At 38.6% G+C, this 27065-nt stretch overlaps 1 protein-coding gene across 6 annotated transcripts; it reads left to right on the top strand.

Annotated features, from left to right (window-relative positions):
- The first annotated feature begins 751 nt into the window (after positions 1-751).
- Positions 752-27065, top strand: PARK7 (Parkinsonism associated deglycase). Of its 6 annotated transcripts, none has more exons than XM_007493044.3 (7): positions 752-887; positions 8045-8249; positions 9338-9439; positions 10925-10984; positions 11282-11351; positions 22592-22678; positions 26562-27065. In XM_007493044.3, the coding sequence occupies exons 2-7, from the start codon at positions 8160-8162 to the stop codon at positions 26720-26722; spliced, it is 570 nt and encodes a 189-aa protein (XP_007493106.1). In that variant the 5' UTR covers positions 752-887; positions 8045-8159; the 3' UTR covers positions 26723-27065. The 6 variants fall into 6 exon arrangements, with proteins under 6 accessions (XP_007493106.1, XP_007493105.1, XP_056651838.1 ...); XM_007493043.3 differs by having other exon boundaries at positions 819-952; XM_056795860.1 differs by lacking the exon at positions 752-887 and adding an exon at positions 916-1331.

Raw genomic sequence — 27065 nt, 5'->3', positions numbered from 1 at the left:
AATAATGATAACTAACATTTATATAATGCTTTCAGGATTACAATACTGATAGCTGATATTTATATAATGCTTTAAGTTTGCAATCATGTAGTTAATATTTATATGCTGCTGTAAGGTTTGCAGTCATACTGACAGCTGGCACTTATAGGGCTTTAAGGTTTTCAATAATAGCTGTCACCGCATTGAAGGTTTGCAATAATAATAGCTAAAAACTTGCCTACTTTTTCTTTTTAAATAACCCTTACCTTCCGTCTTAGAATTAGTACTGTGAGGTAAGTAATTGAAGTTAAGTGACATGCCCAGGGTCACCCAGCTAGGAAGTGTCTGAGGTTAGATTTGAATCCAGGAACGCTAGGTCTGGCTCCCAATCCAGCTGCCCCTTTGTATATTCTTTTGATAATATTTAGTTGGTTTCCTCGATTTGTGTTTTTAATAAAACATTTAACTCAGTGAAGGTGCTGGTTAAAAATAAACATCTAAAAAACAAGGTAAAAATTGCCCTAACTCTAACTCTAAAACACACGCACGCACGCACGCACGCACGCGCGCTTGCTTCAAATTCCTGCACAGAACCGTGAATCCCCAGTTGGAGACTCCAAGCCGAACACGCGGGGCCGCTCCCTCCCCGCCCCGCCCCTCCTCCCGCCCCTGCTCGCTCTCTCAGAAGTCTCCCGAAAGCGTCTGCGTGGAGCTGGCCACGCCCCACTCTTGCCTTTACCCACCCTCTCGGCCCCGTAGTTGGTTCGCGCCTCCGCTCCAGAACACGAAACGGGATGCTGAGAGGGGGCGGTTCTGCAGCCGGGTCCTGTGGCCGTTCGAATACGCGGGCCGTAGCGACGTCAGCATCTTCGTCACTTCCGCCCACTGCAGCCCCGGTCTGCGAGGAGGTGGGTGTAGAATTCCGTTCCGCGTGCTAGTCTCGGCCTTCCGACTGCTAGGTGCCGGAGAAAGGGTGAGAGGCGCCTGGGCCGCCCTGGTTGTCAGAGTTTTCCAGCCGCCGTCGCCGCCCACCTCCCGGCCTCAAATGTCAGAGCAGCGGGCAGAGGCTAGGGGGGACTAGGCCTTTCCTGCCCTGTGTGACCGGGACCGTGGGCAAGTCGCCGGCGGCATCAGCAATAGTAATAATGACTCAGGCTTATGGAGCGCGGCTAGGCTTGTAAAGCGCTTCTCAATTGGCCTCTGGGTCTCAGTTTTCCTATCTGTAAAATGGGGAGGTGGGTTATGCACCGGATGACCTCCAAAGCCATTCCCCCAGATCGCCGACCCTATGATTTAGGGTAGCAAGAGGACCCCAAAGTATTATTCCGCAGCGGAAGAAGCTGAGGCCCAAAGTAATGGCCAGGAAAGTATTTGAACCTAGATTCCCCTGACCTCCCCCCTCCCATCCTATATATCCATGCTCTAGGCTAAAGACTCCAAAGGCCCAGACTAACCCTCCTTAGCTGTTTATTATTGCCTCTGGACAATAATAATGATAGCTGGCATTTATGTGTAAATATGAATGCATATGTGTATATTAGACAAATGTCATAAATGTGTAATATACAAATGTCCCAAATGTATATGTGTATATTATACAAATATGCTATATAAATGTAGATAATATATATATACAAATGTTAAATGTATAATATACAAATCTATAGATGTATAATATATAAACATAACTATGTAATCATGTATATATTTTACATAATATATACTTTTAAGATTTGTAAAACATATTTTATATGGTATTTCAGTTGATCCTCACAGTGAGGAGGGTGCTATTATTATCTTCCTTTTATGGATGAGAAAACAGAGAAGTTTAATTGATTTGCCCAGGGTCACAGCTAGTAAATGCCCTTGAGAGGATCTGAATTCAAGTTTTCCTGACTCCCAAGTCTAACACCACTTCCCTGCCTCAATCTGCAGTCCTTACCCCTTCAGGCCTCCTTTTTTGGGGGGATGGAGGGGAGTGGGGAAGATTGAGTGGGATTGGTAAACTGTTTTTGCAAGAATATTTAATGATTGTGTGATTTCACTGCTTTGGGAAATTTGGCAATTCTAGGTAACTGTTAAGGCTCAAATAGTTGCCCAGGACGCTGAGCTTTAGTGACTTAAACATGTCCATTCATCTAGTATTTGTCAGAGGCAGAAATTGAATCCAGAACTTGCTGACTTGCACAGTGATAGGAACTCAATTCAAGAAGTAACAGCAAGTCCCCTTGTTAGGCTGAAGCATAAACCAGATGAAGGAGAATATGAAATAAGTCTGTAAGGCTGCCATTACACAACTTAGAAGACTAGATATGCCGCGATTATCTGGGCTGCTGCCCACATAAGTTGACACTAAAGCTGGCCTTATTTATCTTTTTAAACCCTTGCCTTCTGTCTTAGAGTCTTACTGGTTCCAAGGCAGGAGAGTGTTAAAGGCTAGGCAGTTGAGGTTAAATGACTTGCCCAGGATCACATAGCTAGGAAATGTCAGGCCTCATTTGGACACAGGACCTTCCATCTCCAGGCCTACTGCTCTAGCTACTGAGCCACCTAGCTGCCCCTAAAGCTGGCCTTATTGATAAAAGAGAGAATAAAGGAACCAAGTAAGATTTCTGTGGTATTAAGCATGGTTCTGAGAAAGTCTCCTTTGTGTCTTTATTCACTCAGCTTCTGGCTGCTTTTCTTGTAATTTATTTATTTATTTATTTATTTATTTATTTATTTATTGTCTCTAGGGCAAAGTTTGAACTCTTGGGCTGTGTTGTGAACTGAGGTCATAGAATGATAAATATACTAAAGGAAATATGTTTCCTAACCGTCACAAAGTCAGAGGAAACTATAGCTGTTAGATCCTTTTTTTTTTTAAACCCTCACCTTCCGTCTTGGAATCAATACTATGTATTGGTTCCAAGGCAGAAGAGTGGTAAGGGTTAGACAATGGGGGTTAAGTGACTTGCCCAGAGTCACACAGCTGGGAAGGGTCTGAGGTCAGATTTGAACCCAGGACCTCCCATGGGCTGACTCTATCCACTGAGCTACCCAGCTGCTCCCTGTCAAATCCTTGTTGATACTCTGAAGTGCCCCTGTCAGTTGTTGGACTCTCACTGCTTGGAGGATTTGTACGCAGTAATCTAAAATTATTTGGAAGAACCTACACTTCTATAGCTGCTAGATCTGTTACCTGATGCTAATAATAGCTAGTATTTATGTAGGCGCCTTAAGATTTGCAAAGCAAAGTGAAAACTCCATCTTACCATTATTAGATTCTTCTCAAAGAAAGGGTTCACATTTATGTATTTGTTTTTATAAAAACTCTTACCTTCTGTCTTAAAATCAATATTAGGTATTGTTTCCAAGAAGACGAGAAGTAAGGGTTAGGCAATCTTGGTTAAATGACTTGTCTAAGATCACGCAGCTAAGAAGTGTCTGAGGCCAGATCTGAATGCATTTTTTAAAAATCCAATAATCCAGTACAAGAAACATTTGCCCTTTTATTATGTGTAAGGCACTGATGATGCAAAGACAAAAACAAAGAATGGTTCCTGTGGTCTAGGAAGGACTTCATTATGCTTTACCATGCTATACCAATATGTAAATGCTAGATGACTTGAGGCTGGAGAGATTAGGGAAGGCTCCCTGTAGAGAGGGTAGCATCTAAGCTGAGTCTTTTGAAGGAAGCTAAAGATTCAGGGAGGCCATGAGAAGACAGTGCATTCTGAGAATGGGACAAGGGGCTAGTGCAAAGACACAGTGATAGAATGACTAGCTCAGGGAGTGACAGAAAGTTGTCCTGTTGGACTGAAGCAGAATGAAGGAGAGCTCCATATCAGTCTGGAGCTGGGGAGTGGGAAGGTCTGGAAATGCCCAGAATGTCAAGTCCAAGGCCCTTTCAAGATCTCATTTGTAATGGGTTATTTTTTTTTCTGCCCATTCTGAACCCTCTATCCCAAGAGAATGAATATTCCTTCCTTCTAGACAGGTTCTGGACCTACTTTTGGGGCATCTGCCTGGCTATACAACTTTAGTGATTTGCACAGTTCTGGGTATATAATGGGTGCTTCTGTGATTTTTTGACTTATCTAAGAAAGGTACTATTATAGGATCATATCACTGGTCTTTCTGGAGAAACAGCCCTACATCATTTTTTATGGTGATTCTGTAGTAATACTTTTTGATGAATGAGTTATGTCTGACATTTTCAGTTTTTTCTTTGGAAATCTACTGGGAGTTTTATTTATACCACTAAATTAAAATATTCTCATGCTGGTGACTCATTAAGAACTCAAAATCACTTGACTTCTTAGAGATAAAAAGATGGAAAGGGTAACTTCTAAACTGAAACTTTCAGATCCACTGACATATATATGTAACATTTTGTTCAAGATTATATTTTAACTACTTAATAGCTGTTTAACTGCTTGACAGTCTGGTCAATTGGATTGAGTTTTGGTCCTGGATCAGGAAGTCCTGGGTTCAAATTTTGTTTCTCACACTTAACTGTGTGGACATGGAGAACCTCCTGTGTTCCAGACAAGCTTTAAGGCTTCCCTATTAGGTTTTGGATAGGTTGTGATCTACACATATTCTTGGGATATCTGCACATTCTCTATGACCCCTGCTGCTGGGTGCACCAGGCCATCGATGGACCAGCATGGTCTCTGCCTTTAAAAACTTGTTGGATAGCCAAGGCAGACATGGCTCAACAGAGAACAGGATTTGTATTGACCAATTACTGACCTTTAGCGTTTGCCAGATGCTTTGCATACTTTGTCTAATTTCATGTACTAGGTAGTTGGTGATTAGATGCCACATTGTACAGTATAAATGGAGTGTTTTAAGAATTGATGGAAGAATCTGAAGAAGTTTTGATTTTACAGTTGAGTAAACTGAAGGACATACAACGATATCAACTTCCTTAAGGATGCACAGCCAGCTTGTAGCTTAGCAGGTCCCAGAATGCATGTTTCCTGACTGCTGGGCCTGGGCCCTTCCACTGTGCCACCTTCCTCACAAACCTCAGATTGGTCTGTTGCCCTTCTCACATGGCCTTGCTCGCCAATCCCATAGAGCAGACGTGGGAAATAAAGGGGGGAGAAAAATAGTTGAGAGTCAGATGGTACAATTGGCATATATGGTAAGAGACTTAGGTTAGGAAGGAAATAGAACTTTTTAACCTTTAAAGTAGGTATTTAGACACATGGAAAAGAGGATTTGATTCCAGGCGTGGGGATGAGGTAAAGCCCAATGAGGGCAGGGGCTCTTTCCACTAGGTTGTGTCTCCCTTTGGCAAAGCATTTTTCTACCCAGTATAAGTATTTAATGTTTGCTCAATTATAAAACGCAAATGAGGAGCTTCTGTTTTATGAAAATGTCTGTGAACCATCAATAAATAATGCATGACATTAATAGAGAATCACTTAGTGCAATGGGAAAAATACTAGCTCAAGCATCAGAGGTTCTGGACTACTTAGTACTTATGGGACTCTGCAGAAGCAACAGCCTTTTTGGAACCTCAGTTTCCTCATCAGTAAAATGGCAGAGGAGTTGCATTAGATGATCTCAAAGGTCCCTTTCAGCTTCAAATGTTAGATCTATTTCTTTGGATTAATAGTAATTACAGAAAAAAAAAATTAGTAGCCTGGAGTTAAACTTTTCTCATGTATCTTTAATAATTAATGTCTTTTATATCAATTAAATTCCTACAATGTCCAAATACTGTGTTAGATACTAGGGATAAAGAGACACAGATGAAGTAATCTCGGTTCTCAGGGAGGTTATATTCTGTCAAGAGAGACAACAGGTACATAGACAACATAGACTAACAGGATCAAGGAGGTCTTCATGTAGAAGGCAGTGCTAGAGCTGCAACTTGAGACAGATTTTATGAGATGGAGGAGATGAGGAAGCATATTTCAGGCATGAGACAGGAAAGAAGACTGTTAGGACCAAGAGAAAAAGCCAGTTTAGCTGGGTTGCAGAGAATGGGAAAGGGGATAATATATAATATGGACAGAAAGAGAAGTTGAAGCTACTCTGCAAAGGGCTTTAAAAGCTGGAGTTTATAGTTCATCCTAGAGGCAGTAGGGTAGTCACTGGCATTTACTGAGTAGGAGAGTAATATGGTCACAAGCTTGCTTAAGGAAAATCCCTGTTGTAGCTACATGAAAGTTGGGTTGTAGTGGGCAGAAACTTGAGGCAGAAAGACTGATTAGGGGTCTGTGACATAAACTAGGCCAGAGGGCTCCAAATCGGATGGTGGTTCTGTAAAGAGAGAGAGAGAAGGTGTTTGGATACGAGAGATGCTGGTAGAAATAGAAGAGTTGAAATGTGAGATGCATTGGATGATTATGTGATATGTGGGAGAGCGGGGAGTAAAGGATGACACCAAGATTAGGCACTTGGTAGCCTGGAAGGAGTGGTATGTCAAAAGACTGAAGGAATTTGAATTTGCCTTTGGAATTTTAAAAGCAAATACTGAGATCGTGTGAGATATTCTTTCTTTTTCATTTCTGTTTGGACCAAAGTGGGTTAAAAACAGCAGATGCTATGGGAGACATATTGGAGTATTCCATTCTGATTGGTGGGGGTGCCTAAATTATACTGCCATTCTAAATCACTTGATTCCTTATTTAAAACCATTCAAAGACGTTTAAATAGGTATATTTAGACATAAAAGGAACAAATTAAGTATAAAATGGTTTTCATAAATCTGCAAGCAGGTCATAATAGCCAATATAATGATTCTGGTGGACCTAATTACTTTCAAGTTAGCATGAGTCCATCTCTGCCTGTGTGCTGGGTAGGTTACAAGCTGCCTCTAGCTGCTTCATGCTGACTTCTTTTACTTTTGGTTGGATTTATCTGGATAAAATAGAGGGCATTAATTAATGCCAAACATGACAAGTACAAATTTGTGAAAAGAAAACAAATGTTAGTTGATAAGATTGCAAATTAATCTATCATCTTAGAGAGAGAAGAAAGGATAGAGTAGAGAATTGAAGATCTTTTTCACTAACTGGGGCACTAGGAACCTCTGAACAGCAGTGGAGAAAATTAAAAGGTGAAAGGCTCATTTTGACAATTGAAAGTTGTTCTATTATTAACTGGAGAAAGGCTTTTTTGTGTGTTGTTACATAAACTGTTGAATTTGGACTCGGGCTGACCTTTAGCACTGTCTGGAATGCTAATTCAGGAATATCTTAACAGATTGCTTGCATATGTAGATTGCAACATGATCAACAAAAAAGTAGGGAAAAAAATCAGTGCAACCAAATTAGGAATGCTGTTTGACTTTTTAATATTAACACCATTGGGATAATTAAATTGAAAAATAAGATTTTCTTCTGTGTGGGGTTAGATTTCTTGACTTTAGTAGTCCTGTAAGCAGCTGGAAGATAGATATAAGGTTTTCCAGACATTGTGAATTAAAAGCAGCTTATATGTTTGAAGTACCTATGATGTAAAAGTTATTGTAGTTCTTGTGAATGAAACATTTGTTTGATGATTAAGTAAGTTCAACCATTTAGTAAAAGAATGAAAGATTGAGATAAGAGCTGGGTTACAAATGGCTTGTAAGTAAAAACAATTAAAAAAATAAAATGATCTTGTTCACCTTTAAGTTTGGTATGGGGTAATGCCCTGTCTTCTCTTCTTAAAAAAGATATGTAAAATATTGGCCATTGTTAATATAAAACAGATTCAAAGATTAGTGCTAAAAATTCCTCTCTAAAATCTCTGAAGATAACTACAAAATACTATATATTTTTTTGCCCACGTAATAAAGTTTAGTCATGTGCTGTGAAGTAGAATTTTCCTTCTTGCTAAAGGAGAAATACTATGTGAAAAAGCCATGTATAATTGTATATACAACTCAGATGCATTTTTTAATATGAATTTCTCCTATCATGACTCATGAGAATATATTTGCTAAACTCAACTCTCCTTAGAAATATGTAACAAATCAATTAGTTGTTATAATACTGTGTAAAAGTCGGTGCTTTTGAAAATGTCAAAGGATAATAATTTTTACCATTGTCTAACTGCCTAAACTCTGCATTTTCCCTAGGAGGTGTTTGTTCTACCGACTGAGAAGATTCTCAAATTAAAATTTTGTCCATTTCTTCGTTGCAATAAAAGGTTCAGTGGAGTAATTGTGTTTATTAAAAAAATAAGATTAAAAAATGGCTTCAAAAAAGGCATTAGTCATTCTGGCTAAAGGAGCAGAGGAGATGGAAACAGTTATCCCTGTTGATCTGATGAGGAGGGCTGGAGTAAGTATGCAGATCATTTCTGTCAACTTATCTGTGGATTTCTTTTATGTCTTTTTGTAAATATTTATCCATATCACCTAGATTGGCATATTTATTGTCAAAAAACTTTTTGAAATTTAAAATAAAATGTAAATCTCCACAGCTGATATAAATCATCAATGTTAAATGTAAAGCCAACTCATTTTTATCATTTTGCATTTGGAATACTTGCTGGGGATGGGAGACAGGATGTATGGCGGACTTCTGTGCAGAAGGACACAGAGATTTGCCCAGGATTTGAATGGATGTTGTAGAAGGAGTTCCTACTCTCATTGATGGGGTCACAGAGTAATCAAAGTATGTAGTGATCAAAACATACAGCAGTTTAGTGAAATAAATGTTCATTATAATTTTTGGCAACATCTTGGCAACAGATTAAACAGTAAAATAAAGGAATCTATTAAAATATCCCTTCCACCACTTAAGATTACATCAGAGGCTATTGAGTTCAAAGCAAGGCTCCCATAGCCAAGAATCCTGACGATGATATCTCTCACCAGAGGTCCTCCAGCCCCTCTTTGAAGACCTCCACGGAGAGGGAACCCAATATTTCAGCTGGTTGCCAGTCCCATATTTAGCCTTTCCAGGAAGTTATCTTAAGGGGCAAGACTAAATTTTCCTTTTTTTTTTTAACTTGCTTGTTTCTTGTTCTGTATTAGCAGACATCTAATCCTTCTTCCAAATGATGCCTTTAATACTTGAAGACAAGTATTAAAAAGTATCTACCTCCTTTTTTCATTTTGAGGCTAAATTTACCCAGTTCTTTAACCTGAACCTTGTATGGCATAATCCTAGTCTCTTCCCCATCCTAATTGTACTTCCTCTTTCCAAAATATGAACTGAAAATAGTAGGCTAGATACACTCTAGCCAGAATAGAATAGAACTAGGTCAATCACTTCCCTGGTCTTGGGCATAAGCCTCTTTCAAAGCAATCTAAAATCTTAGCTTTTTAGACTGCCATATCACATTATTGATTCATAATGAATTTGTTGCCCAGTAAATGATCAGTTTCTTCAATAGGAAAATGGGAATTATTTTTGTTTTTCAGATAAAAGTCGTTCTTGCAGGTCTTTCTGGAAAGGACCCAGTACAATGTAGTAGGGATGTATTCATTTGCCCTGATGAGAGTCTAGAGGATGCAAAAAAGCAGGTTTGTCCTTTTTTTTAATCAGAAATATTTCTTAAAACATTTTCCTTATTCATTATGTCATAGTGGATTCTAGAAGTTTAATCGTGATTTGTTCCCTGTTGAGAGGTGGTTTTCTAAAACATTGTGTAATCTTGTTTATTACATTGTATAACTGGCACAAAGTTTGCTCATTTTGGGATTTCCTATTTCTGTACAACAATGTAATCTAGTTATCTAACCTCCTATTCTGCTCCTCTCCTGAAGGTTACCAAAACAAAACTTGGGCCAGAGAGACTATGATTAGCACTTGATTTCCTTGACTTTTCTTATTCTCATAATCCTTTATTTCATTTCCAAAGGAGCACAAATATTTACATGTTTACTCTTAAGTGGAGCATTTGATTAGCCTCTTGATTGAAAGAGAATGAAATACTTGATTAGCATAAATAAATCCCTTTACCATTATTTTCTTTACCTTGATCTAAGAACTTAAATGAGAAAAGTTTCCAGATTTTTACATTGACCTATTTAATGATGTCATCATCCAAAATGAATTTGGAGAAACTCATTCCCAGATGTTTGGTCAGGAAAAGTGTGGGAGAAATCTAAGGGGGTCAATCTGCATATAGAAAAATTGGGGTGCCTTAAATTTGGGGCTATGGGTGAGAATATTATTTAATGAATGAATTTTTAAATTTTGAGAGAGAAGAGAAAGCTCTTTTCCTTCTAAAGACAGATGCTAATGATAAAAGTCATAGGGAATTTGTAATTAAGTATAAAACTTGATGCTTAAAAATGGAATGCTTAAATTGAGAAAGAAAAGTGTTACAATTTCTGTTTTCTCGGTTTTCTTTGCTGTGGTACTTAGATGATTAAATCTTTGTTTTGGTACTCAATGTTAGTTTTTTTTTAAATACAGAGAAATTGGGGTCTTCAAAACAATGTTGCTTGCATCTCAGTATGTTATATTACTGTATTCACTGTGTGCTCAACTTTTTCAAGTTTCTCATTTTGCTTTCTTAGAGATTTAAAAAGAAACACTCAAAACTGCTATTAAACCAAATTGATAGCTTATATTTTTAGCAAATTGATAAATGGAACATAGTGGGAAAAGTACTAGACTTGGAGTTAGGAAGACCTGAGTTTGAATTCTGCTTTGTTGCCATGTAATACTGAACAAGTCGCTTTAACCTTTGTCTGCCTCAGTTTTCTCATAGCTAACTAAAATAAGTAAAAGCACTTACTTCCCAAGATGGTTTTGAGGAGCAAACGAAACATATGTAAGACACATTGTTAAAGCACTTTTTTAAATATTAGCTAATATAATTTTTAAACTGAAATTTTTGAATTAAACGTCTTAAAAGACATTAATAGTTTTGATCACTTTTATCCCAAATTCCATTTTTTCTGAATGTCCTTTACAGCTTGTTTTAGCTCTCTTTTTTAGAATTTGAAAGGGTTTCTCTTTAATGTACTTTATTGCTTTTGTCTTTTTTTTATATTTAGGGCCCATATGATGTGATAGTCCTACCAGGAGGCAATCTGGGTGCACAAAACTTGTGTGAGGTAACAATCTAAAGAAAGCATTCAAGAATCTATTTATATTTCATATTTTTGGTGTCATTAAATTCTAGGAGGGGGGTGATATATAAGGTGTGAAACTAATGGTATGGAATTATAAATTTGCTTATGTTTTAAAAATAAAAAATATTTAAGAATTGTATTAATTTTCTTTTTTGTATACTATCTCTAAATTTTAGTTGGGGAGTTTTTATATTTTTTAGGTTCTATTTGCATTCTTAATAAACAGGACTGATTTGTGGATTAGTGACTACTTTATATGTTATTTTTCTTTTTTTGTAGAGCCCTGTTGTGAAAACTCTACTGAAGGAACAAGAGAAAAACAAAGGCCTCATAGCTGCTGTTTGTGCAGGTTTGTCATGCTTTTAAAATGTTGGTTCTCTAAAAGCCATATGAATAGTCTTTCAGTTTGACAGGTTTGTTCTAACAGGTCTTCTTACCTTTTACAAATCATAAAATACCTTATTAGATAAAATCTCTTGTCCATTCTTTTTTCTTATGTCTTATGTATATATTTTTGTAGGTACATGTTTTCTCTCTTAGAATGTAAACTCCTTAAGGGTAGGGACTGTTTCACTTTTTGCTTACTTAGGCAAATAGTTCTTGATTAATAATTGATAGTTGGTTCATTGTTTATGAATTCAAGGATAAATAGAGTCTGGATTTTTTTGCTGTTTCTGCAGTAAGTATAGATATTTCCTGATTCTAGAGGCCTACTCCTACTTCCTTTATCATCTTTTTTTTCCTAGTCCTTGGCATATGTTCTTTGAAACTGAATAAATCATATATTTAATTGACCACAGGAAGAAGTATGGTACTATGATGTTAAAATGCTTGCCCCAGCAGATTCAGTTGCCAGGGTATACAGCATAAATCTGTACAGAGTAAATTCATTAGCTGCCCTGTATTTAACCTTTTCATTTCACAGGTTTAAGTTGTAACTTTTCTAATTTTCTAATTTGTAATGTAAATTTTCTAATTTGGGCAACTTCTCATTAGAATTTTTCCAATTGCTTGGAACTCCCTTTTTTCTGTATATGTATAGCTGAAAATGATATTTAAAGCATTTCATTGTCAATACCTGCATTTCAGTGTACTTCATACAGTAAACTGGACCGTGAGAGTTAGCTTCTAATTCTTGGGACCTGGACAAGTGGCATCACCTTTCTGAGCCTCAGTTTTCTCTTCTGGAACATGGGGACAATAACTTTAGTTCTTTCTTCACAGCGTTGTGAAGATTAAATGAAAGAAAGAATGCACAAGCACTTTGTGAAATGCCCAGTAAGAGTCAGCTGTCATTCCCACCCAATGTTGGAAACTAAGAAAAGCTATAGTCTCTCATCTAGACGCTTACATTCCAATGAGAAGAGACTGCAGATAACTATGAGGTCTTCTCTCCATATCTTGACTGAAATGCCTAAGAATGTCTACAAAATTGGATTCCAATGAATAGTAGCTTCAAAATAATAATAGTAATAGAGATACCCAGTAATTCATGGAAGAAAAATTCCAAGTCTCGGCTGTACCTAAGAAGTCAAGTTTGTCTCCTTGCATAAGATCTCTAATTCACTTGCCCAGCAATCGGAGCATTTGTATATATACTTTTCCGAAGTGGATTTCAGAAGACAAGACAAATATTTTTCCGAGGCAGTTCAGACTTAGTCGGCAAGGAAATAGGGAATAAGAAAGCAATAAGAAATTGCTGTTCTTGATAAGTTCAAGTCATCAGGCCATGCATTGCTGAAAGAAGTGCCTGCTGTTTTGTTAGCTCTTAGTGACCTTTGCAAGATTACAGCAACCAGAAGAGGGACCACAGGCCTGGAGAAGGACAAGAAAAAAAGGCTAGAGCTAGAATGAAAATACTTTCAACTAGAATATATTCAGACTAGAATGGGCTTGGCTCCAACTCCTGTCAGAATTCTAGAACCTGTTATCAAAGGGATGGTTAGTGAGATTCTTGACAAAGAAATAGTTATCACTTGGTTGACAACCTGCACATTCGGAGTGTTCTTCCTAAAGTGTGGACCCAGAACTGACCACGATCCTCCCGATATGGTATGAGCAGAGCAGAGGGCAGCAGGACTGTTACTTCCTTCACTCTGGAAACTGCACTCTTTTAAGGCAGCCAAAATTGTATTAGCCTTGTTGGCACTATGTTAAACTATTGATACATATTAGGCTTGTATTCAGCTCCAGCTCCCATGTCTTTAGGATGAACTTCTGTCTAGACATATTTTGCTTCTCTTAGTCTTATACGTGTGAAATTGAGTATTTGTTTAAGACTTTACATTTATCTCTTAGTAGATTTGGCCTGTTGAGTTCTTTTTGGATCTCAAGTCTACCAACCAACTGCTTTATGCCATTTGTCACAGCATGCCCATGTCTTCATTGTAGTCACTGATAAAAATGTTAGCACAAGCGTGTGGGCAGATCCTGATCCCTGAGCTTTCTGCTAATGACCTCCTACATGTTAATATCGCTTCATTAATGACTGCTTTGGGGGCCAACCATTCAACCACTTCTGAACCATAAGCTGCTATACCAGAAAAATTGACCTCTGCATAAAGACATGAACAGGTCAGGCAGTACACTGGCCTTTTACCCTCTGAGAATCAGGAAACACTCACATGGTTAGCGTAGAGTTGTAGTATGCACACATTCTTCTCCTCATCTTGCATCCTTAGACTTTTATATGTAAGACATTGTTAAAAATCCACTAACGTTGCCCGCATATCAATTGTAATTCCTCCATTTTAAATGTCTGCCTTTTTATCCAGACTGCATTGGTGCATCACATGATGTGGTTTTATGTCCTACAGAAGCATCAGCTTGAAACATTTATTGTATTCTCTGTCTTGAAAAGACATCCATGCGTGAGCACTGTGAAGTCTGTTGAATTGTTCGCTCTCCTTAAGGAGATTTGCAGTTAGATGTTTAGGCAAGCCGTAGGTGAAAGGTCATCGTAGTAGAAGTCCTAAATAACGTTGGAGTTCCCAAAAGGCAGCTACCCAGAATGGAGTCCAGTGAGCTGTGGGAATTGTAAGAGAGCAGCCTGAACGCCCCCTGGGCGCCATTCCGGGGGAGAAGGAAGAGGACTCCGGAAGCAGATAACCCAGGGAAGAGTGGCAGACAGCAGACTGGAACAGCGTTTCAAGAAAAGGAGAGCAGTCACGAGTGGGAACTGAAGTGGACAGACAGGTCTGGGGGAAAGAGACAGCACTGAGGGCTTGATCCCGGAGGTTGGGAGAATGCTTGGGTTTTCTGCTGGCTTTAGGAGAAGCACCACAAGGTGGCACTGTGGAACTTCATGTTTGGACCCTCCTTTGTTCAGATCTGCTTTTCATTCAGTACCCAGATGGGCTGTGTCTTCAGTTGTGTTTGCAGAAATCACAATTTGGAAGAGAATGTTGAGCTCTTTTCTTTCCTCTCTACCTTGTCAATTCAGCAAGCATTTACTAAGTGCCTGCTGTGTGTAGGACACTGCTAGACATAAGATACAAAGATAAAGTAAAAATATTTTCAGGCATATTGTACTTAAATTACAAAATTACATATTTGCAAAAAAAATGCATTTTTAAAAATGTTTTCATATTATGACTAAGTAGAACAAAACATTTTTAAAGTATCATAATGAATTTAGTAGAAGAACATGGAATAAATTCACTACCAATCCAAAAAGCAAAACATTTTTCCTGCCCAGGTCTTAAGATCATAGCTGATTAAAATGAGAAGGAACCTTAGACATTATCTAGTCCAACCCTCATTTTAAAAAATAAAAGGCAATTGACAGATTAAGGAATTTATTTTTCATTTTCAAAGAGTTTTGCAACAAGTGTAAAGCAGGATCAATTCTTGCAGAGAACATAGCTACTTGGGCATTTGTTTTAGTCTTCTGAATTTGAGAATCAGCTAGCTTTCAATAACTTGTAGGGGTATCATTTAACTGTTCTTTTTCCTGGGTATTAGATTGAGATATGAAAGATTAACTCATCACAATAACTCACATTTCTGTAAGATTTTAATGTTTGTTAAACACTTTTCCTTGCAACAACACTTTCCTCATTTTAAAGATAAGAAATCTAAAGCAGACTCGCCCATAAAATCACATAGATTGGGATTTTTGGACCCAGTTCCACGCCTTGTGCTCTCCTTGCTAGAATACCTCCTCTTTGTCGTGTGAGTGTAAATGAAATGAGAACAAGCCTGTATCTTAGGAACATAGAGCCATTGCTTGGGAAGGAAAAATGCTATTTCTGCATTTATTTGGGATCCTAGGTCTTAGGTTAACATGAGAAAATGTTATGGAGGATATTTTTAAGTAGCAAGAGGAAAAAGAAGAATTAGTACTATTCCTCTCTTCTGTGAAGTGCCCTAAATAGAAGATACCAAAACCAATTTTTTGTGCTTCTATGAATGACAAAAGTATCAAGCTCTGAATGTCTTTTCAGGTACAATAAGAGATACTCATTCAATCCCAAAATAGGGAAGAACTTTTGAGGTCATAAAGGCCAGTCCATAACTGAAACATGAAATACTCAAATCATATCTAACCCAAGTGTTTAAACTCTTCTTGAATTCCAATGACAGGGGCCTCCCTGTCTTCCAGGTTATTCCACTACATTTTTGGACAATTATAAGTAAGGAAATTTTCCTTACTTTGACCTGAAATCAGCCTCCCTAACTTACGTATCTGTTGGTTCTGGATCTGCTTTCTAGAGTTCATGGAAAATGGGTAGTTCATGGGAAATAAGTTTTATCTTTCTGTATGACAGCCCTTAAAAGTGTTTTATGACAGCCATTGGGTCTACTACCCCAAAGTCTTCTATTTTCTGGGTAAATGTCCCTTGTTTCTTTAGCCGGTCTACCTGTGGCATAGTGTAAAATGACCCTGGATAAGTCATTTAACCTCTGCCTATCTCGGTTTCTGTATTTTAGAAAAAAAAAAATTTTTTTAACCCATACCTTCTGTCTTGGAACCAGTATTATGTATTGGTTAGAAAGTGTCTGAGACCAGATTTGAACCCAGGACCTCCCATCTGCTCTCAATCCACTGAGCTATCCAGTTGTCCCCATAGTTTCTATATTTATAAAAAGGGAGTAATAATAGCATTTGCCTCCCACAGTTGTTGTGGGAGATAAAATGAGATAATATTTGTAGTGCTTTGCAAACTTAAAGTTCTATATAAATGTAGGTGATGATGATGAAGATGATAAGAGCTGGACTTGAAGTCATAAGAGATTTGGTTTTGTATCCTAACGGACACTTCGTAGCTGTGATCATGGACCAGTCTTTGTGCTTCAGTTTCGCCATCTATACAGTGAAGGAAACAATAGCTGGAGTATACCTAGAGTCATTGTGATAGTCAGATGAGATTATATGTGTAAAGTGCTTTGTGAACCTTAAAGTACTACATAATGTTAAGTATTATTTTTAGGCCCCTCACCTAGTTTGACTTGGTTTTAGAAGACTTCAGAAAAATTCACATTGATGACCTCTATCCAAGCTATTTAACTTCTATTCATTTCAGAGGTAGCAACTGGTTAGTTCCCATTTTAAATTTCCTAGGATATAAACATAACTATCAGAAATATTATTTGTAGAGCCTAACTCAAAATGGGCTTCATATAGATGGCAAGATCCCCTGGAAATATGTTTGCTGAAATTATTGTGCAGATTGTGTCAGATCTTAGAGCACTCCAGATCTTCTTTATTGAATTTTATAATGACATAAGAGTCTGGCTTTAAAATTTACAAAGGAAACTGAAGTGGCTGAAAAGTTCCTGTTAACCCAACAGTGTTATGCAGCCAGACAGGTAGCATGGAATTAATATGTATATCATGAAGACATTGCTAGGTAGTTTGGTGGATAGAGAGCCAGGCCTGGAGAGAGAAGGTCCTGGGTTCAAATCTGGTCTCACACACTTCTTAGCTATGTGACCCTGGGTAAGTCATTTAACCCCCATTACCTTGCCCTTATCACTCTTCTGGAACCAATACATAGTATTGATTCTAAGACAGCATGTAAGGTTTAAAAAAAAAAGAAAGAAAGACATGATAGACAATGAACTGGGCCCAGGATTGGATTGGATCTGGGAAATTGCTAGGTTCTTTTAGGTAACCTAAGCCAGTCTCTGAAACCAAAACTCACTTTTTAAATGCTAGGATTCTCTCGAAATTTGGTAACTAATGGAACACCAGTCTGAACTCTGAAGAATCTGAATTGCAGTTGACCTAAAGGAGAGTTGGGAAACATGGTAGGTGGGAACAGGCACATCTATTAGCAACAGTGATTTGTGTGCAAAGAGTTGTAAAGAAGATATTCTAGAAATATATGATCAGAAAAGAAGTGAGCCAGGAGTGTAGTGAGAGCAAGGAACAGCCTTAGTGATACATTTGAGTGGTAAGAGAAGAGGAGAAAGCCACCTGCAGGTGGATGGATCTCTGAAGTAGGATTCAGGAAGATGTGCACCAAGAGCTGCATACAAAGAGAAACTGGGAGGTTCTTGGGCAAGAATCTGAAAGCTGGAAGGGGGACAGATGGTATTTTTATCACTGCAATCAATTGTGGGCAAGGGATTCAGAAGAGAGGCACATTTGGAGATGAACAGCTGGTTACAAAGATGGTATCTGAAAATGGCATCAACATTTTTGGATTGTGGCTTAAAATATAGGAATGGCCGGCCCTTGACCAGAGATGGAATGCACCTAAAAGAAGCTGATAAAAATATGTTTGCCTGGAGTCTTGAAAATAAATCTAATCAGAAGGATGATGAACTGGAAAGGGGGAGAAGAGAAAAAAACTAAGCTATGTCCCCCCCAAGATTAAGATTAGCAGAAATTCACAGAAGACAAAATCCAAGGAAATAAGTATCTATCTGCAATCTATAAAAATGCACCTGAAATATGTATAATGTATGGAGTGACCCACAATGGAGTATTTTAGAAAAGGGCTGGGTTTGGCACCTGATGAGTTGAAGTCAAAGCCCATCTTTTACCTGTATGACCTTGAGCAAGTCCCTTAAATGCTGTTTCAGTTTTATATGAGAGGATAGTGAAAAATATGTTGGAAAATATGGTTCATAATTAGGAAATGAAAGAGGCCAAAGGCTTGTAAACTGCTCAGAAACTTCACGCCTATGTATTAGGAATACATTCTTCAGGAGGAGAATGGAAAGGAGGGAGTGCCCTGTGCTGACGAAATCACAGACTTTTTGCTTATTCATATAAACATAGAGGAAATGATTAGCAGAGTCCCTTTACCTCTGTTCACTGTTTTTCAGTCAGTAGCTTGTTTAAATAGGTCAGGTTGAATCTGCTATGATTGCAAACATCGTCTTCTCATCTTCATCCATCTAATTTGGTATTGATTTTGACCTTTGTTCCAACTGGTCTGCGTCGTCTGACTGCACCCAGACAGCTGATCTGAAATTATATCCTCATCAGTAATCATGAGTTTCTGTCAAGAAGCAGTCTGTGTGTGTGATACTGTTCAGCATTTGCCTTGCTGAAACTTCAGGAATGAGGTTTCTCTAAACCTTTCATCCAGAATCATTCTTCCCAACACATTCCTTCAAGTTCTTTGTAGAATGTTTTACTTCTTCTTTTGCAACAAATAATGGCACAGAAGTATCCATTTGATCTTCTGAGTTTCAGCATCAGCAGCTACTCACTTATGTCCTACTTTCTCATCACTGTAAAATCCATGAAAATGACGCACTCTATGAGGATGTCAGTGATCGCTTTCATTTAAAATATGAAGGAAACAAATAGGCTTTTGGGAGTTATTCTTTTAAGCGCATCACATCTTTATGTTTGCCCAGTTCAGTGAAAGGGATAGAGAAACTATAAAGTCCACCAAGACGGTGGAGCCAAATGTAGCTTTTTAAGGCCTCCTCTGTCTAACCAGGTCTTTTCCATCCGATTATGGACAAGAGACCATGATAGGTGCAGCCACAAAGATGACTATGTTCATTGTCCCGATTACCTACATTAAGTGAGGAATTAAATGGAAATGTTGTCTTAGAGGATGGCCCGCTCAATCCAGATTAAATCCCCCCTCCCCCCAGCTGCTGATTGTGAATTACATTGTATAGGAGATCAAGCCCACTCAGACTAAGAGATCCGCCTAACAGGTTATGCACAATCATCTAGGTAAATGCAGATTACCCAAATTATGTGTAATTAGATATGCCTTCCAGTAAGTCCTTTGGTACATCTCCTTTGACCCAGCATGTAAATGGGCATTGATCTGGGCACCGAATGAAAGAGAAGAGAGTAGGCTGGCTTGCCTTTGGGAAATTAGACAATGCATTCTTTCATCACAGGCTGCTCCCTAATACAAAAACGTATCCTTTTAGTGATCCAAAGGCGATAAGCAGAGTAGCAGGAGGCTATAGAATATTACCAACAATGATGCGGAGAAGTGACATAAATGAAATAATCAAGGAAATGTAGGTTCAGGAGTGCTGGAGGGCGAGGATTACTGCCTGAGCAGAGGAAGTTTGTTCATCTCCATACCTGATTTAGCAAACACCTGACATTCACACCAGACCAAAGGAAGAAATGCAGAAAGAAACTACCGTAAGTGTACCCCAAAACTGTACAAAAAGAGAGCCAGCCCCTCCTGAACTACCACAAAGGAGGCTGCCAGTAAACCCTGAAAAGCATAGACGAACAAGTCTCACCCTCCCTGGCAACCAGAGTGGGATAGGAGAGAGTACGGTCTCATTCCCCATCTCTTAGGGAATAAGTGACCAGATTGTATATTGAACATAATGAAATATTATTGCCCTGTAAGAAACGGCAAAAGGGATGATTTCAGAGAATCTTCAATGTGAACTGACACAAAGAAATCATCACAACTAAGAGAAAAGAAAAGCATATACAGGGACAAGCACACTGCAAAGTGGAGGCTTATAATGAAGCATGTTGTCCACCTCCTGACAGGTGATAAATTCAGTTCCAGAAGGAGCTGTTTTTGGACGTTATCATTGTATGGATGTATTTTGCTTGTATGCTTGTAGTTTTATTCTTTTTTTTTTAATTGTTCATATTGTTAGCAAAATAATAATGCTCCCCAAAAGAGCCATTTAAACAGTTTGTAAATGCCCATAAGAGAAGTTCAGAAGGAAACATAGGCAGGACAGTTCTAAGCTGGGTGTGCAATATGTTATATACTTGTTAAAAAAAAAATGAAATAGGGGGCAGCTCAGTGGCTCAGTGGATTGAGATCCAGGTTTGGAGATGGGAGGTCCTGGGCTCAAATCAGATCTCAGGAACTCTTCCTAGCTCTGTGACCCTGGACAAGTCACTTAATCCCCATTGCCTAGTCCTTACTGCTCTTCTGCCTTGGAAATACAATATTGATTCTAAGATGAAAGGTAAGGGTTTAAAAAAATGAAATAGAGATTCATTGTTTTGTACTTTTTGTGTTTTGCTGGGTATATGGAAATGTTTTTTGGTGTTTTAAGTTAAAAAAAATTTTTTTTAAATTTAAATCAGAAAAGGAGGTGATTTGGACCATATATCAAGGCTATGGGATAACAGCCAGCTAAGTGTTGCACTCTGGTACCTATGAAGTAGTAAAAGATCTAAAGGAAAGCCTCTAGTGTAATATAAGGGGTCCTCTGTGGGGTGTTGGGGGGTGCATGAGGGTGAGAAAAATATGGATCATGATCTTTTTCTGTAGGCAAGGTAGCCACATTAAGGAGATTATGCATCCATTAAAGTAAATTTCATCATATTTTGTCATATCATTAGCACTTTGTTATCCTTAAAATTAATAATAGACTTGTCTTCAAATCAGGTGCTTGATAAATATTTTGATCAATTTTAAAATAATATGTATTATAAATTTGATAGGGCTTTATTTGTTAGATGGTGAAGAGATAGAGTACTGGACTTGGAGTCAGGTCAGGAAGATCTGAGTTTGAATAGTGCTTGCTATACTCTGATTAGCTGTGGGACCGTAGGCAATTTTTGAACCTCTCTTAGTCTTGGTTTCCTTACCTCTAAAATAATGACATCGATTTCATAGAGTGTTGTAAGGATCAAGTAAGACTCTATAGGTGCTTTGCAAACTTGGAAGGATTTATATGTGTGTGTATATTCATATAAGAATGTTAGTTATTGGGGGCAGCTGGAAGGCTCAGTGGATTGAGAGCCAGACCTAGAGATAGGAGTACCTGGGTTCAAATCTGGCCTCAAACACTTCCTAGCTGTGTGACCCTGGGCAAGTCACTTAACCCCCATTGCCTAGCCCTTACCACTCTTCTGCCTTGGAACCAATACACAGTACTGACTCTAAGACAGATGGTAAAGGTTTAAAAAAAATTTTTTTTAAGCAGTTATTTTGATATTAATAAAAATGTTAGCTATTGATATTAATATATATTAATTTAAAAACCTGTCTTAGGCAGCTAGGTGGTACAGTAGATAGAGTGCTGGGCTTGGAGTCAGGAAGAGTCATGAGTTCAAATCCAGCCTCAGCCACTTCATAAGTCACTTTACCCTGTTTGCCTCAGACAAAAAAAAAAATCTATTGTATTTCTTCCTAAGGAATGAATATTTTTCTTCTTTTAAATTTAAAATTTAAAATTCTTTTAAATTTAAAAAATAACATCATGTTTTAATCTCTAGAACTCTTTAATGCTTTTTCCTTCTTACTGTAAACATAATCACCAACAAACATTAACATTTATACAAAAAAGTTGTATACAAAGTAGGAACTGCTAATAGTTTTGACTTTTAAGTATATATTAACTATAACATGGAGTAATACATGTTGTCCCTTCCCTATTGTCCCTTTCTGAACTTTTTTTTCTTTTGTGGATCTTAAAAATATTTTGTATATGCCCCTTTTTGGGTGGGCATCTCTGTCACTATTCCCTAATTAACATTCCTGTCCAGTAGCCCTCTATTATAACAACTATAACTAAGCAGAACAAATCAGCACTTTGGCCTTGTCTTGTTTTACACCCACCTTTAGTCCTTCATCTGTCTGCCCAAGAGTCAGAAGTCATCCTCTGGTGCTGATCAGAGCTCCTCCGATGTTTTTGAAAATTGTTTTCCTTTTCATTATTGTGGTCGCTGTGCAAATCGGTTTTTGTTATTACTCGTTATGGCCTGCATCGATTCATCTTGGTCTTCCAACGTTTCTCTTAATTCATCATATTTGTCATGTCTGATGGTATAATAAATGTTCCATTCAGCTTTTTCCCAAATGATGAAACAGCTGTGTTGTATCCAGTCCCTACTGACAACAAAAAATGCTGCTGTGAATATTTTTATACGTGTACAAATGGTCTGGGCAGTTTAGTGACATTATTGGTACAATTCTAAAGTGTTTTCCAGGATGCTTAGATCAAGTCACAGCTTTGTCTCCAGTGTTTTAGTCTTCGCACTGCTAGTCCAGCATCAGCCATTTTCATCTTTTGTTATCTTTCTCAAGCTCTGGAATTAAAATTTGTTATGTTTGGATTCTTGGTTCAGGCCTTCTTGTTGTTTTGTTTTGAAGTCTTGATGATGCAGTCTCAGAAGTGGTAGTTAAGTAGGTCTGTATTTAGTCAACTTTTAAAATTTTTGTTTTCTAGGGCCTACAGCTCTCCTGGCTCATGAAATAGGTTTTGGAAGTAAAGTCACAACACACCCACTGGCCAAAGACAAGATGATGAATGGAAGTAAGTACCGTTGTGGACTGAGTGCACAAAAATGCCCTCTCCAAAATTTGTAGCAGAAGGAACCCAGCCAGTGTCTTAGATAACAAGGATTCTCTGTGAGTTCCTCATGTTCCAAAATGGCTGGGCTTTTTTCTTTCACTTTTGTCAAACTTTTTACAAGAACTGTGGAGGTGATATTATAGTATGTGGGTAAAGGATGGAGAATAGCTGTAAAAGGTGGGGAGAGGAGGTGGCTGAGCAATGGTAGAAATCTGGCTGGACACTTTCCTGTAGTCTGTTTTAACAAATTTACAGCTCTGGTGCAGACTAAAAATAGTTGGGCAAAATTGGTTTAGAAGTTTATCTCTCTGAATAAGTTTAAATTCTGTAGCTCCAGACAAAAATATTCAGAAAAGGCCACCTTCTTGTTAGTTAAATTGAAGAATAAATGGATCTTTCTCAAAAATAAGTCTTCTGGGGGCAGTTAGTCTCTATCCGTGGATAGAGAGCCAGGCCCAGAAATGGGAGGTTCTGGTTTCAAATCCAACCTCAGACACTTCCTAGTTATGTGACCACGGCCAAGTCACTTAACTCTCATTGTATAGCCCATTATACTCTTCTGCCTTAGATCCAATACGCAGTATTGATTCTAAGAAGGAAGGTAAGGGTTTAAAACAAAATACAACAAAAATCAGTCTTCTTAGTGAGTCCTTTGAAATTCAGGGGGTTTAGGGATGGAATTTATTTGCCCCCAGAGAGGACCTGGTGTTCAGATCAGAGTATATCTTAAAAATGGTGTTTCCTCATCCCTCAGTTCCTCATGGTTGCAAGATTAATTTCTTCTTTGCTATTATAGGTACAGTTAAAGGGAGAATTTAAAACTTTTAAAATTTAAAGGGTTGTGATTTTAATTTCAATGAGTTTTCTTTAAAATATTTTTAGATATATCAAAATGTAATTATAAAATATTGTCATAAACTTATTTCATACTGTCAACAAAAACAAAAAGCATGCAGAATAAAACTCCCCCTAAATAATAATGAAATTGTTTTCATTTTGAGGGAAAAAGGAACTTTTAACAGAATTGTTTTCTTTGTGTCCATCTCCAAAAGTCTTCACAGAATTGTTTTCTTTGTGTCCATCTCCAAAAGTCTTCCTGCCACTGAGAGGTTCAGGGAGGGGTACTGTGTGTGCATAGCAGTGTTCATTCAATAACATCCCGAGGATAAGATCCTTGGATTAGTTAGTAATAAGGGCTTGGGAATATATGGACTTCAATAGAAGTTGTGATGGCGGATTCCTTACCAAAGATTCTATCAGGCTGGAAAATATGTCACTGTTGTCGGGAAGGACTTGAATGATTTGTTACTTTATTAGCCTGGCCGCCCCCTGCACAGATGCAGGTTGCAGCCCTTTATGTCTTTGAGAATTGCTTTGGTTAAGAGTTTTATCACTTTGTGGCCAATGCAGTATGGAACCTCTCCAACCTTAGCTAGACTGATCCTCAGGCTGTAGGTCTGGGCTTTGTCACCAGCCCATACCTGAAGTGCTCGCAGCCTGGTAGAACCTGCCAGAGCCTGTACTGTCCTGGCACAGCCTTGGAGAACCAGGGTCCCCTCTGGGCCACACCTCAGGAGGCTTCTGTGGGGGAAGGTGTCAAATAGTTGCCCCAAATTTATAACAATCCAAACTAATTTGGCATGCATATGGTTAGTCATATTAGAGATTAAGCAAATACATGCTAAATTCTGTTTCTGTAGAATTGACACTAGGTAGGAGTTAATAGAGAATTTGGCTTTAATTTAAAACCAAAGTTAAATTTGAAAAAAAAAATTAAAACAAAATTTCCTCCTCTTAAGAATTAGAATTTAGGGGGGCAGCTGGATAGCTCAGTAGATTGAGAGCCAGTCCTAGAGACGGGAGGACCTGGGTTCAAATCTGGCCTCAACCACTTCCCAGTTGTGTGACCCTGGGCAAGTCACTTGATCCCCATTGCCTAGCCCTTCCCACTCTTCTGCCTTGGAGCCAATACACAGTACTGGCTCCAAGATGGAAGGTAAGAGTTTAAAAAAAAAAAAAAGAATTAGAATTTAGCCTACTTGATTTATCTGTACCATGACTAATCCCATGCATGCCAGATGCTTGAACATTAAATCTCTAAAAGAAATAGAGAAAGTTTTCAGAAATGAGCTGTTGGGGCTGAATTGTTTAGTAGTGGTGAGTGGGCTTTTTAGGCCTCTCAATCGTAAGGCCTTCCCTCCCAGATATCCTGTACATCTCCTGTTTGTACAGAATTGTTTCATGTTGTCAGATGGTGAGCTCCTTGGCAGCTGGGGTTTGGTTGCTTTTCTTTACCTCCCCAGTGCTTGGCACTTATTAAATGCTTGTTGAGTACTGTGTGCCCTGCATTTCCAAAGAATGACTAACTGGGGAGAGTTCAAAAAAAGAAGTGACACCAAAACGCCACGTCCTACCTCCCTGTGCTTAGCCCTTTTCCTCATACATTTAGGCACTAGAGACGCTAGTCTTACAGGGTCTGATGTTTTCTGAACTGTTTGTGTGGGGGAAAGAGTGCTCGCTGCAGTGTGTTAGTATGTTGAGTTGCTGCCTCCCAACGTCTCCCCAACCCTCATGCCCTGCTTCAGAGTCTGTGGTCCCATGTGAGAGACAGTCAGCTCTGTCTGGAATCGGGGTTGGGATTCAAATTTGATCTCATCCAACCTAGCCTTTACCAAGAGGAAGAAAATATGATTCATGATTGTTAAGATTTTAGAAATCATGCCATTTTGACATGTCCTATAGATAATTACACATTCCCTGAACAAACATGAATTATGCATTTCTATGCAAAACACTAATGGTAAGTCCTGTGGAGAATCCAAATAAGAGTTCCCGGAGTTTTGTGGCACTTGTGGTTTCTGTAGGGAAGAAAAGACAAATATCCCCAGCTAACGGTAGGTAGAGCCTAGGGAGAAAAGCAGGCAATGGCCTCAGTTCAGAGGGGGAAGAGGGCCTCTCCTGCAGGTAGGGAGCAGGGAAAGTTTCAAGGGGGAGGGGCATTCAGTTCAGGTTTTTAAAGATGACAGCTGAAGGGGTATCCCAGGAAGAGAGCAGAACAAGCGCACACTCAGAGGTGCAGAATGTTTCCATGCCTGGCCTGCTTCCCTCCTTTCCTCCCTCATCCTTCTTGCCCATCCTGCTGCTGCTGCTAAGTCATAGATCTGGCCTTCCTATTCAAAGTCCTTCAGTGTCTCCCTACTGTCTTCAAAAGAAATAAAAAAGAACCTCTTAAGTTTGGCCTTGAAAGCCTTCCATCATTTGACCTCAGAATACCTTTTCAGCATTATTTCATGTATTTACAGTCCTGCCTTTAAGTTGTGGGCAAAGCTGGCCCTCAAATCTGCATTCCCTCTCCTGTCTCCAGGCATTTTCCTCCCTGTGTTATCTCCTCAGATAGCCTTTACTCAGCATAATAGCCTCTCCTCCCTCGGTTCCTTTGTTTTTTACTTATCTTGTATCCAGGCTGAATCCCCAGGAGAGTCCTAGCTCCCTGAGTTCAAAGATTAGCTTTATCCTGTCTTTAGTGCCGAGGAGGCCTACATATGTATTCATTGAATTCAGTCGGCTGTTTGTAGAGGATAATTCCCATTTAGATTTCATTTTTTCATTTCTTCATTAATGATTAGCAGTAATTTGGGGCATCTGGTTATGTTTCTTTAATTCCCACATTTCTTATTCTTCCACAGGCCATAGGTGTTAAGTAAAGGAGCTGGGCTGACTTTGGTTTTTTGTTCATTATCTGTAAGAAACTGTCCATACTAGAACAGTGAACAGAGCAGTCTGGAACTTGGTGTTCTGTTATCTGCTTACCTCCCTACATCCTGTCTTTATTTTCCATTTCAAGGTCACTATACCTACACTGAGAGTCGTGTGGAAAAGGATGGCAACATTCTTACAAGCCGTGGCCCTGGAACCAGCTTTGAGTTTGGGCTTGCAATTATTGCAGAACTGATGGGGAAAAGCGTAGTAGATCAAGTGAAGGGCCCTCTCGTTCTTAAAGACTAGAGTAAGAAGTCCTTCTTGATGAATGAGCCTAACTTGTCCTTGGATATCACTAATAGTTAAATTTTTTGAAGTACGAGAAGCATTGTAACACGAGATACTTTCCAGTGTAATTGTTCTCAGAATTACATCTATGTATCAGTTGCATTTCATTCATTTATGTACAGAATTAAAGGAAACTTAGAAAAATGTCTTCCTGCTTGATAATGTGACTGCATTGGGGATTGTCAGAGAGGCTGACAGACAGCTGGCTGCACATGTGGCTACTTACTGCTTAGTCTTGCACTTTCCTGTTCACACATTTCTCAACTTTGTGAGCCAAGTGAAATAAAACATTTGGTAAAGA

The sequence above is a fragment of the Monodelphis domestica genome, chromosome 4 (assembly GCF_027887165.1).
Source record: "Monodelphis domestica isolate mMonDom1 chromosome 4, mMonDom1.pri, whole genome shotgun sequence".
NCBI classification, from domain to species: Eukaryota; Metazoa; Chordata; class Mammalia; order Didelphimorphia; family Didelphidae; genus Monodelphis; species Monodelphis domestica.
This window is presented reverse-complemented; position numbering and strand designations above follow the sequence as displayed.

Excerpts from the sequence above, each read along its gene's own strand:
- PARK7 (XM_007493044.3), top strand. The coding sequence starts at position 8,160 with ATGGCTTCAAAAAAGGCATTAGTCATTCTGGCTAAAGGAGCAGAGGAG. Across the intron at positions 8,250-9,337 it reads ATCTGATGAGGAGGGCTGGA|ATAAAAGTCGTTCTTGCAGG; the intron begins GTAAGTATGCAG and ends TTTGTTTTTCAG. Across the intron at positions 9,440-10,924 it reads TAGAGGATGCAAAAAAGCAG|GGCCCATATGATGTGATAGT; the intron begins GTTTGTCCTTTT and ends TTTTATATTTAG.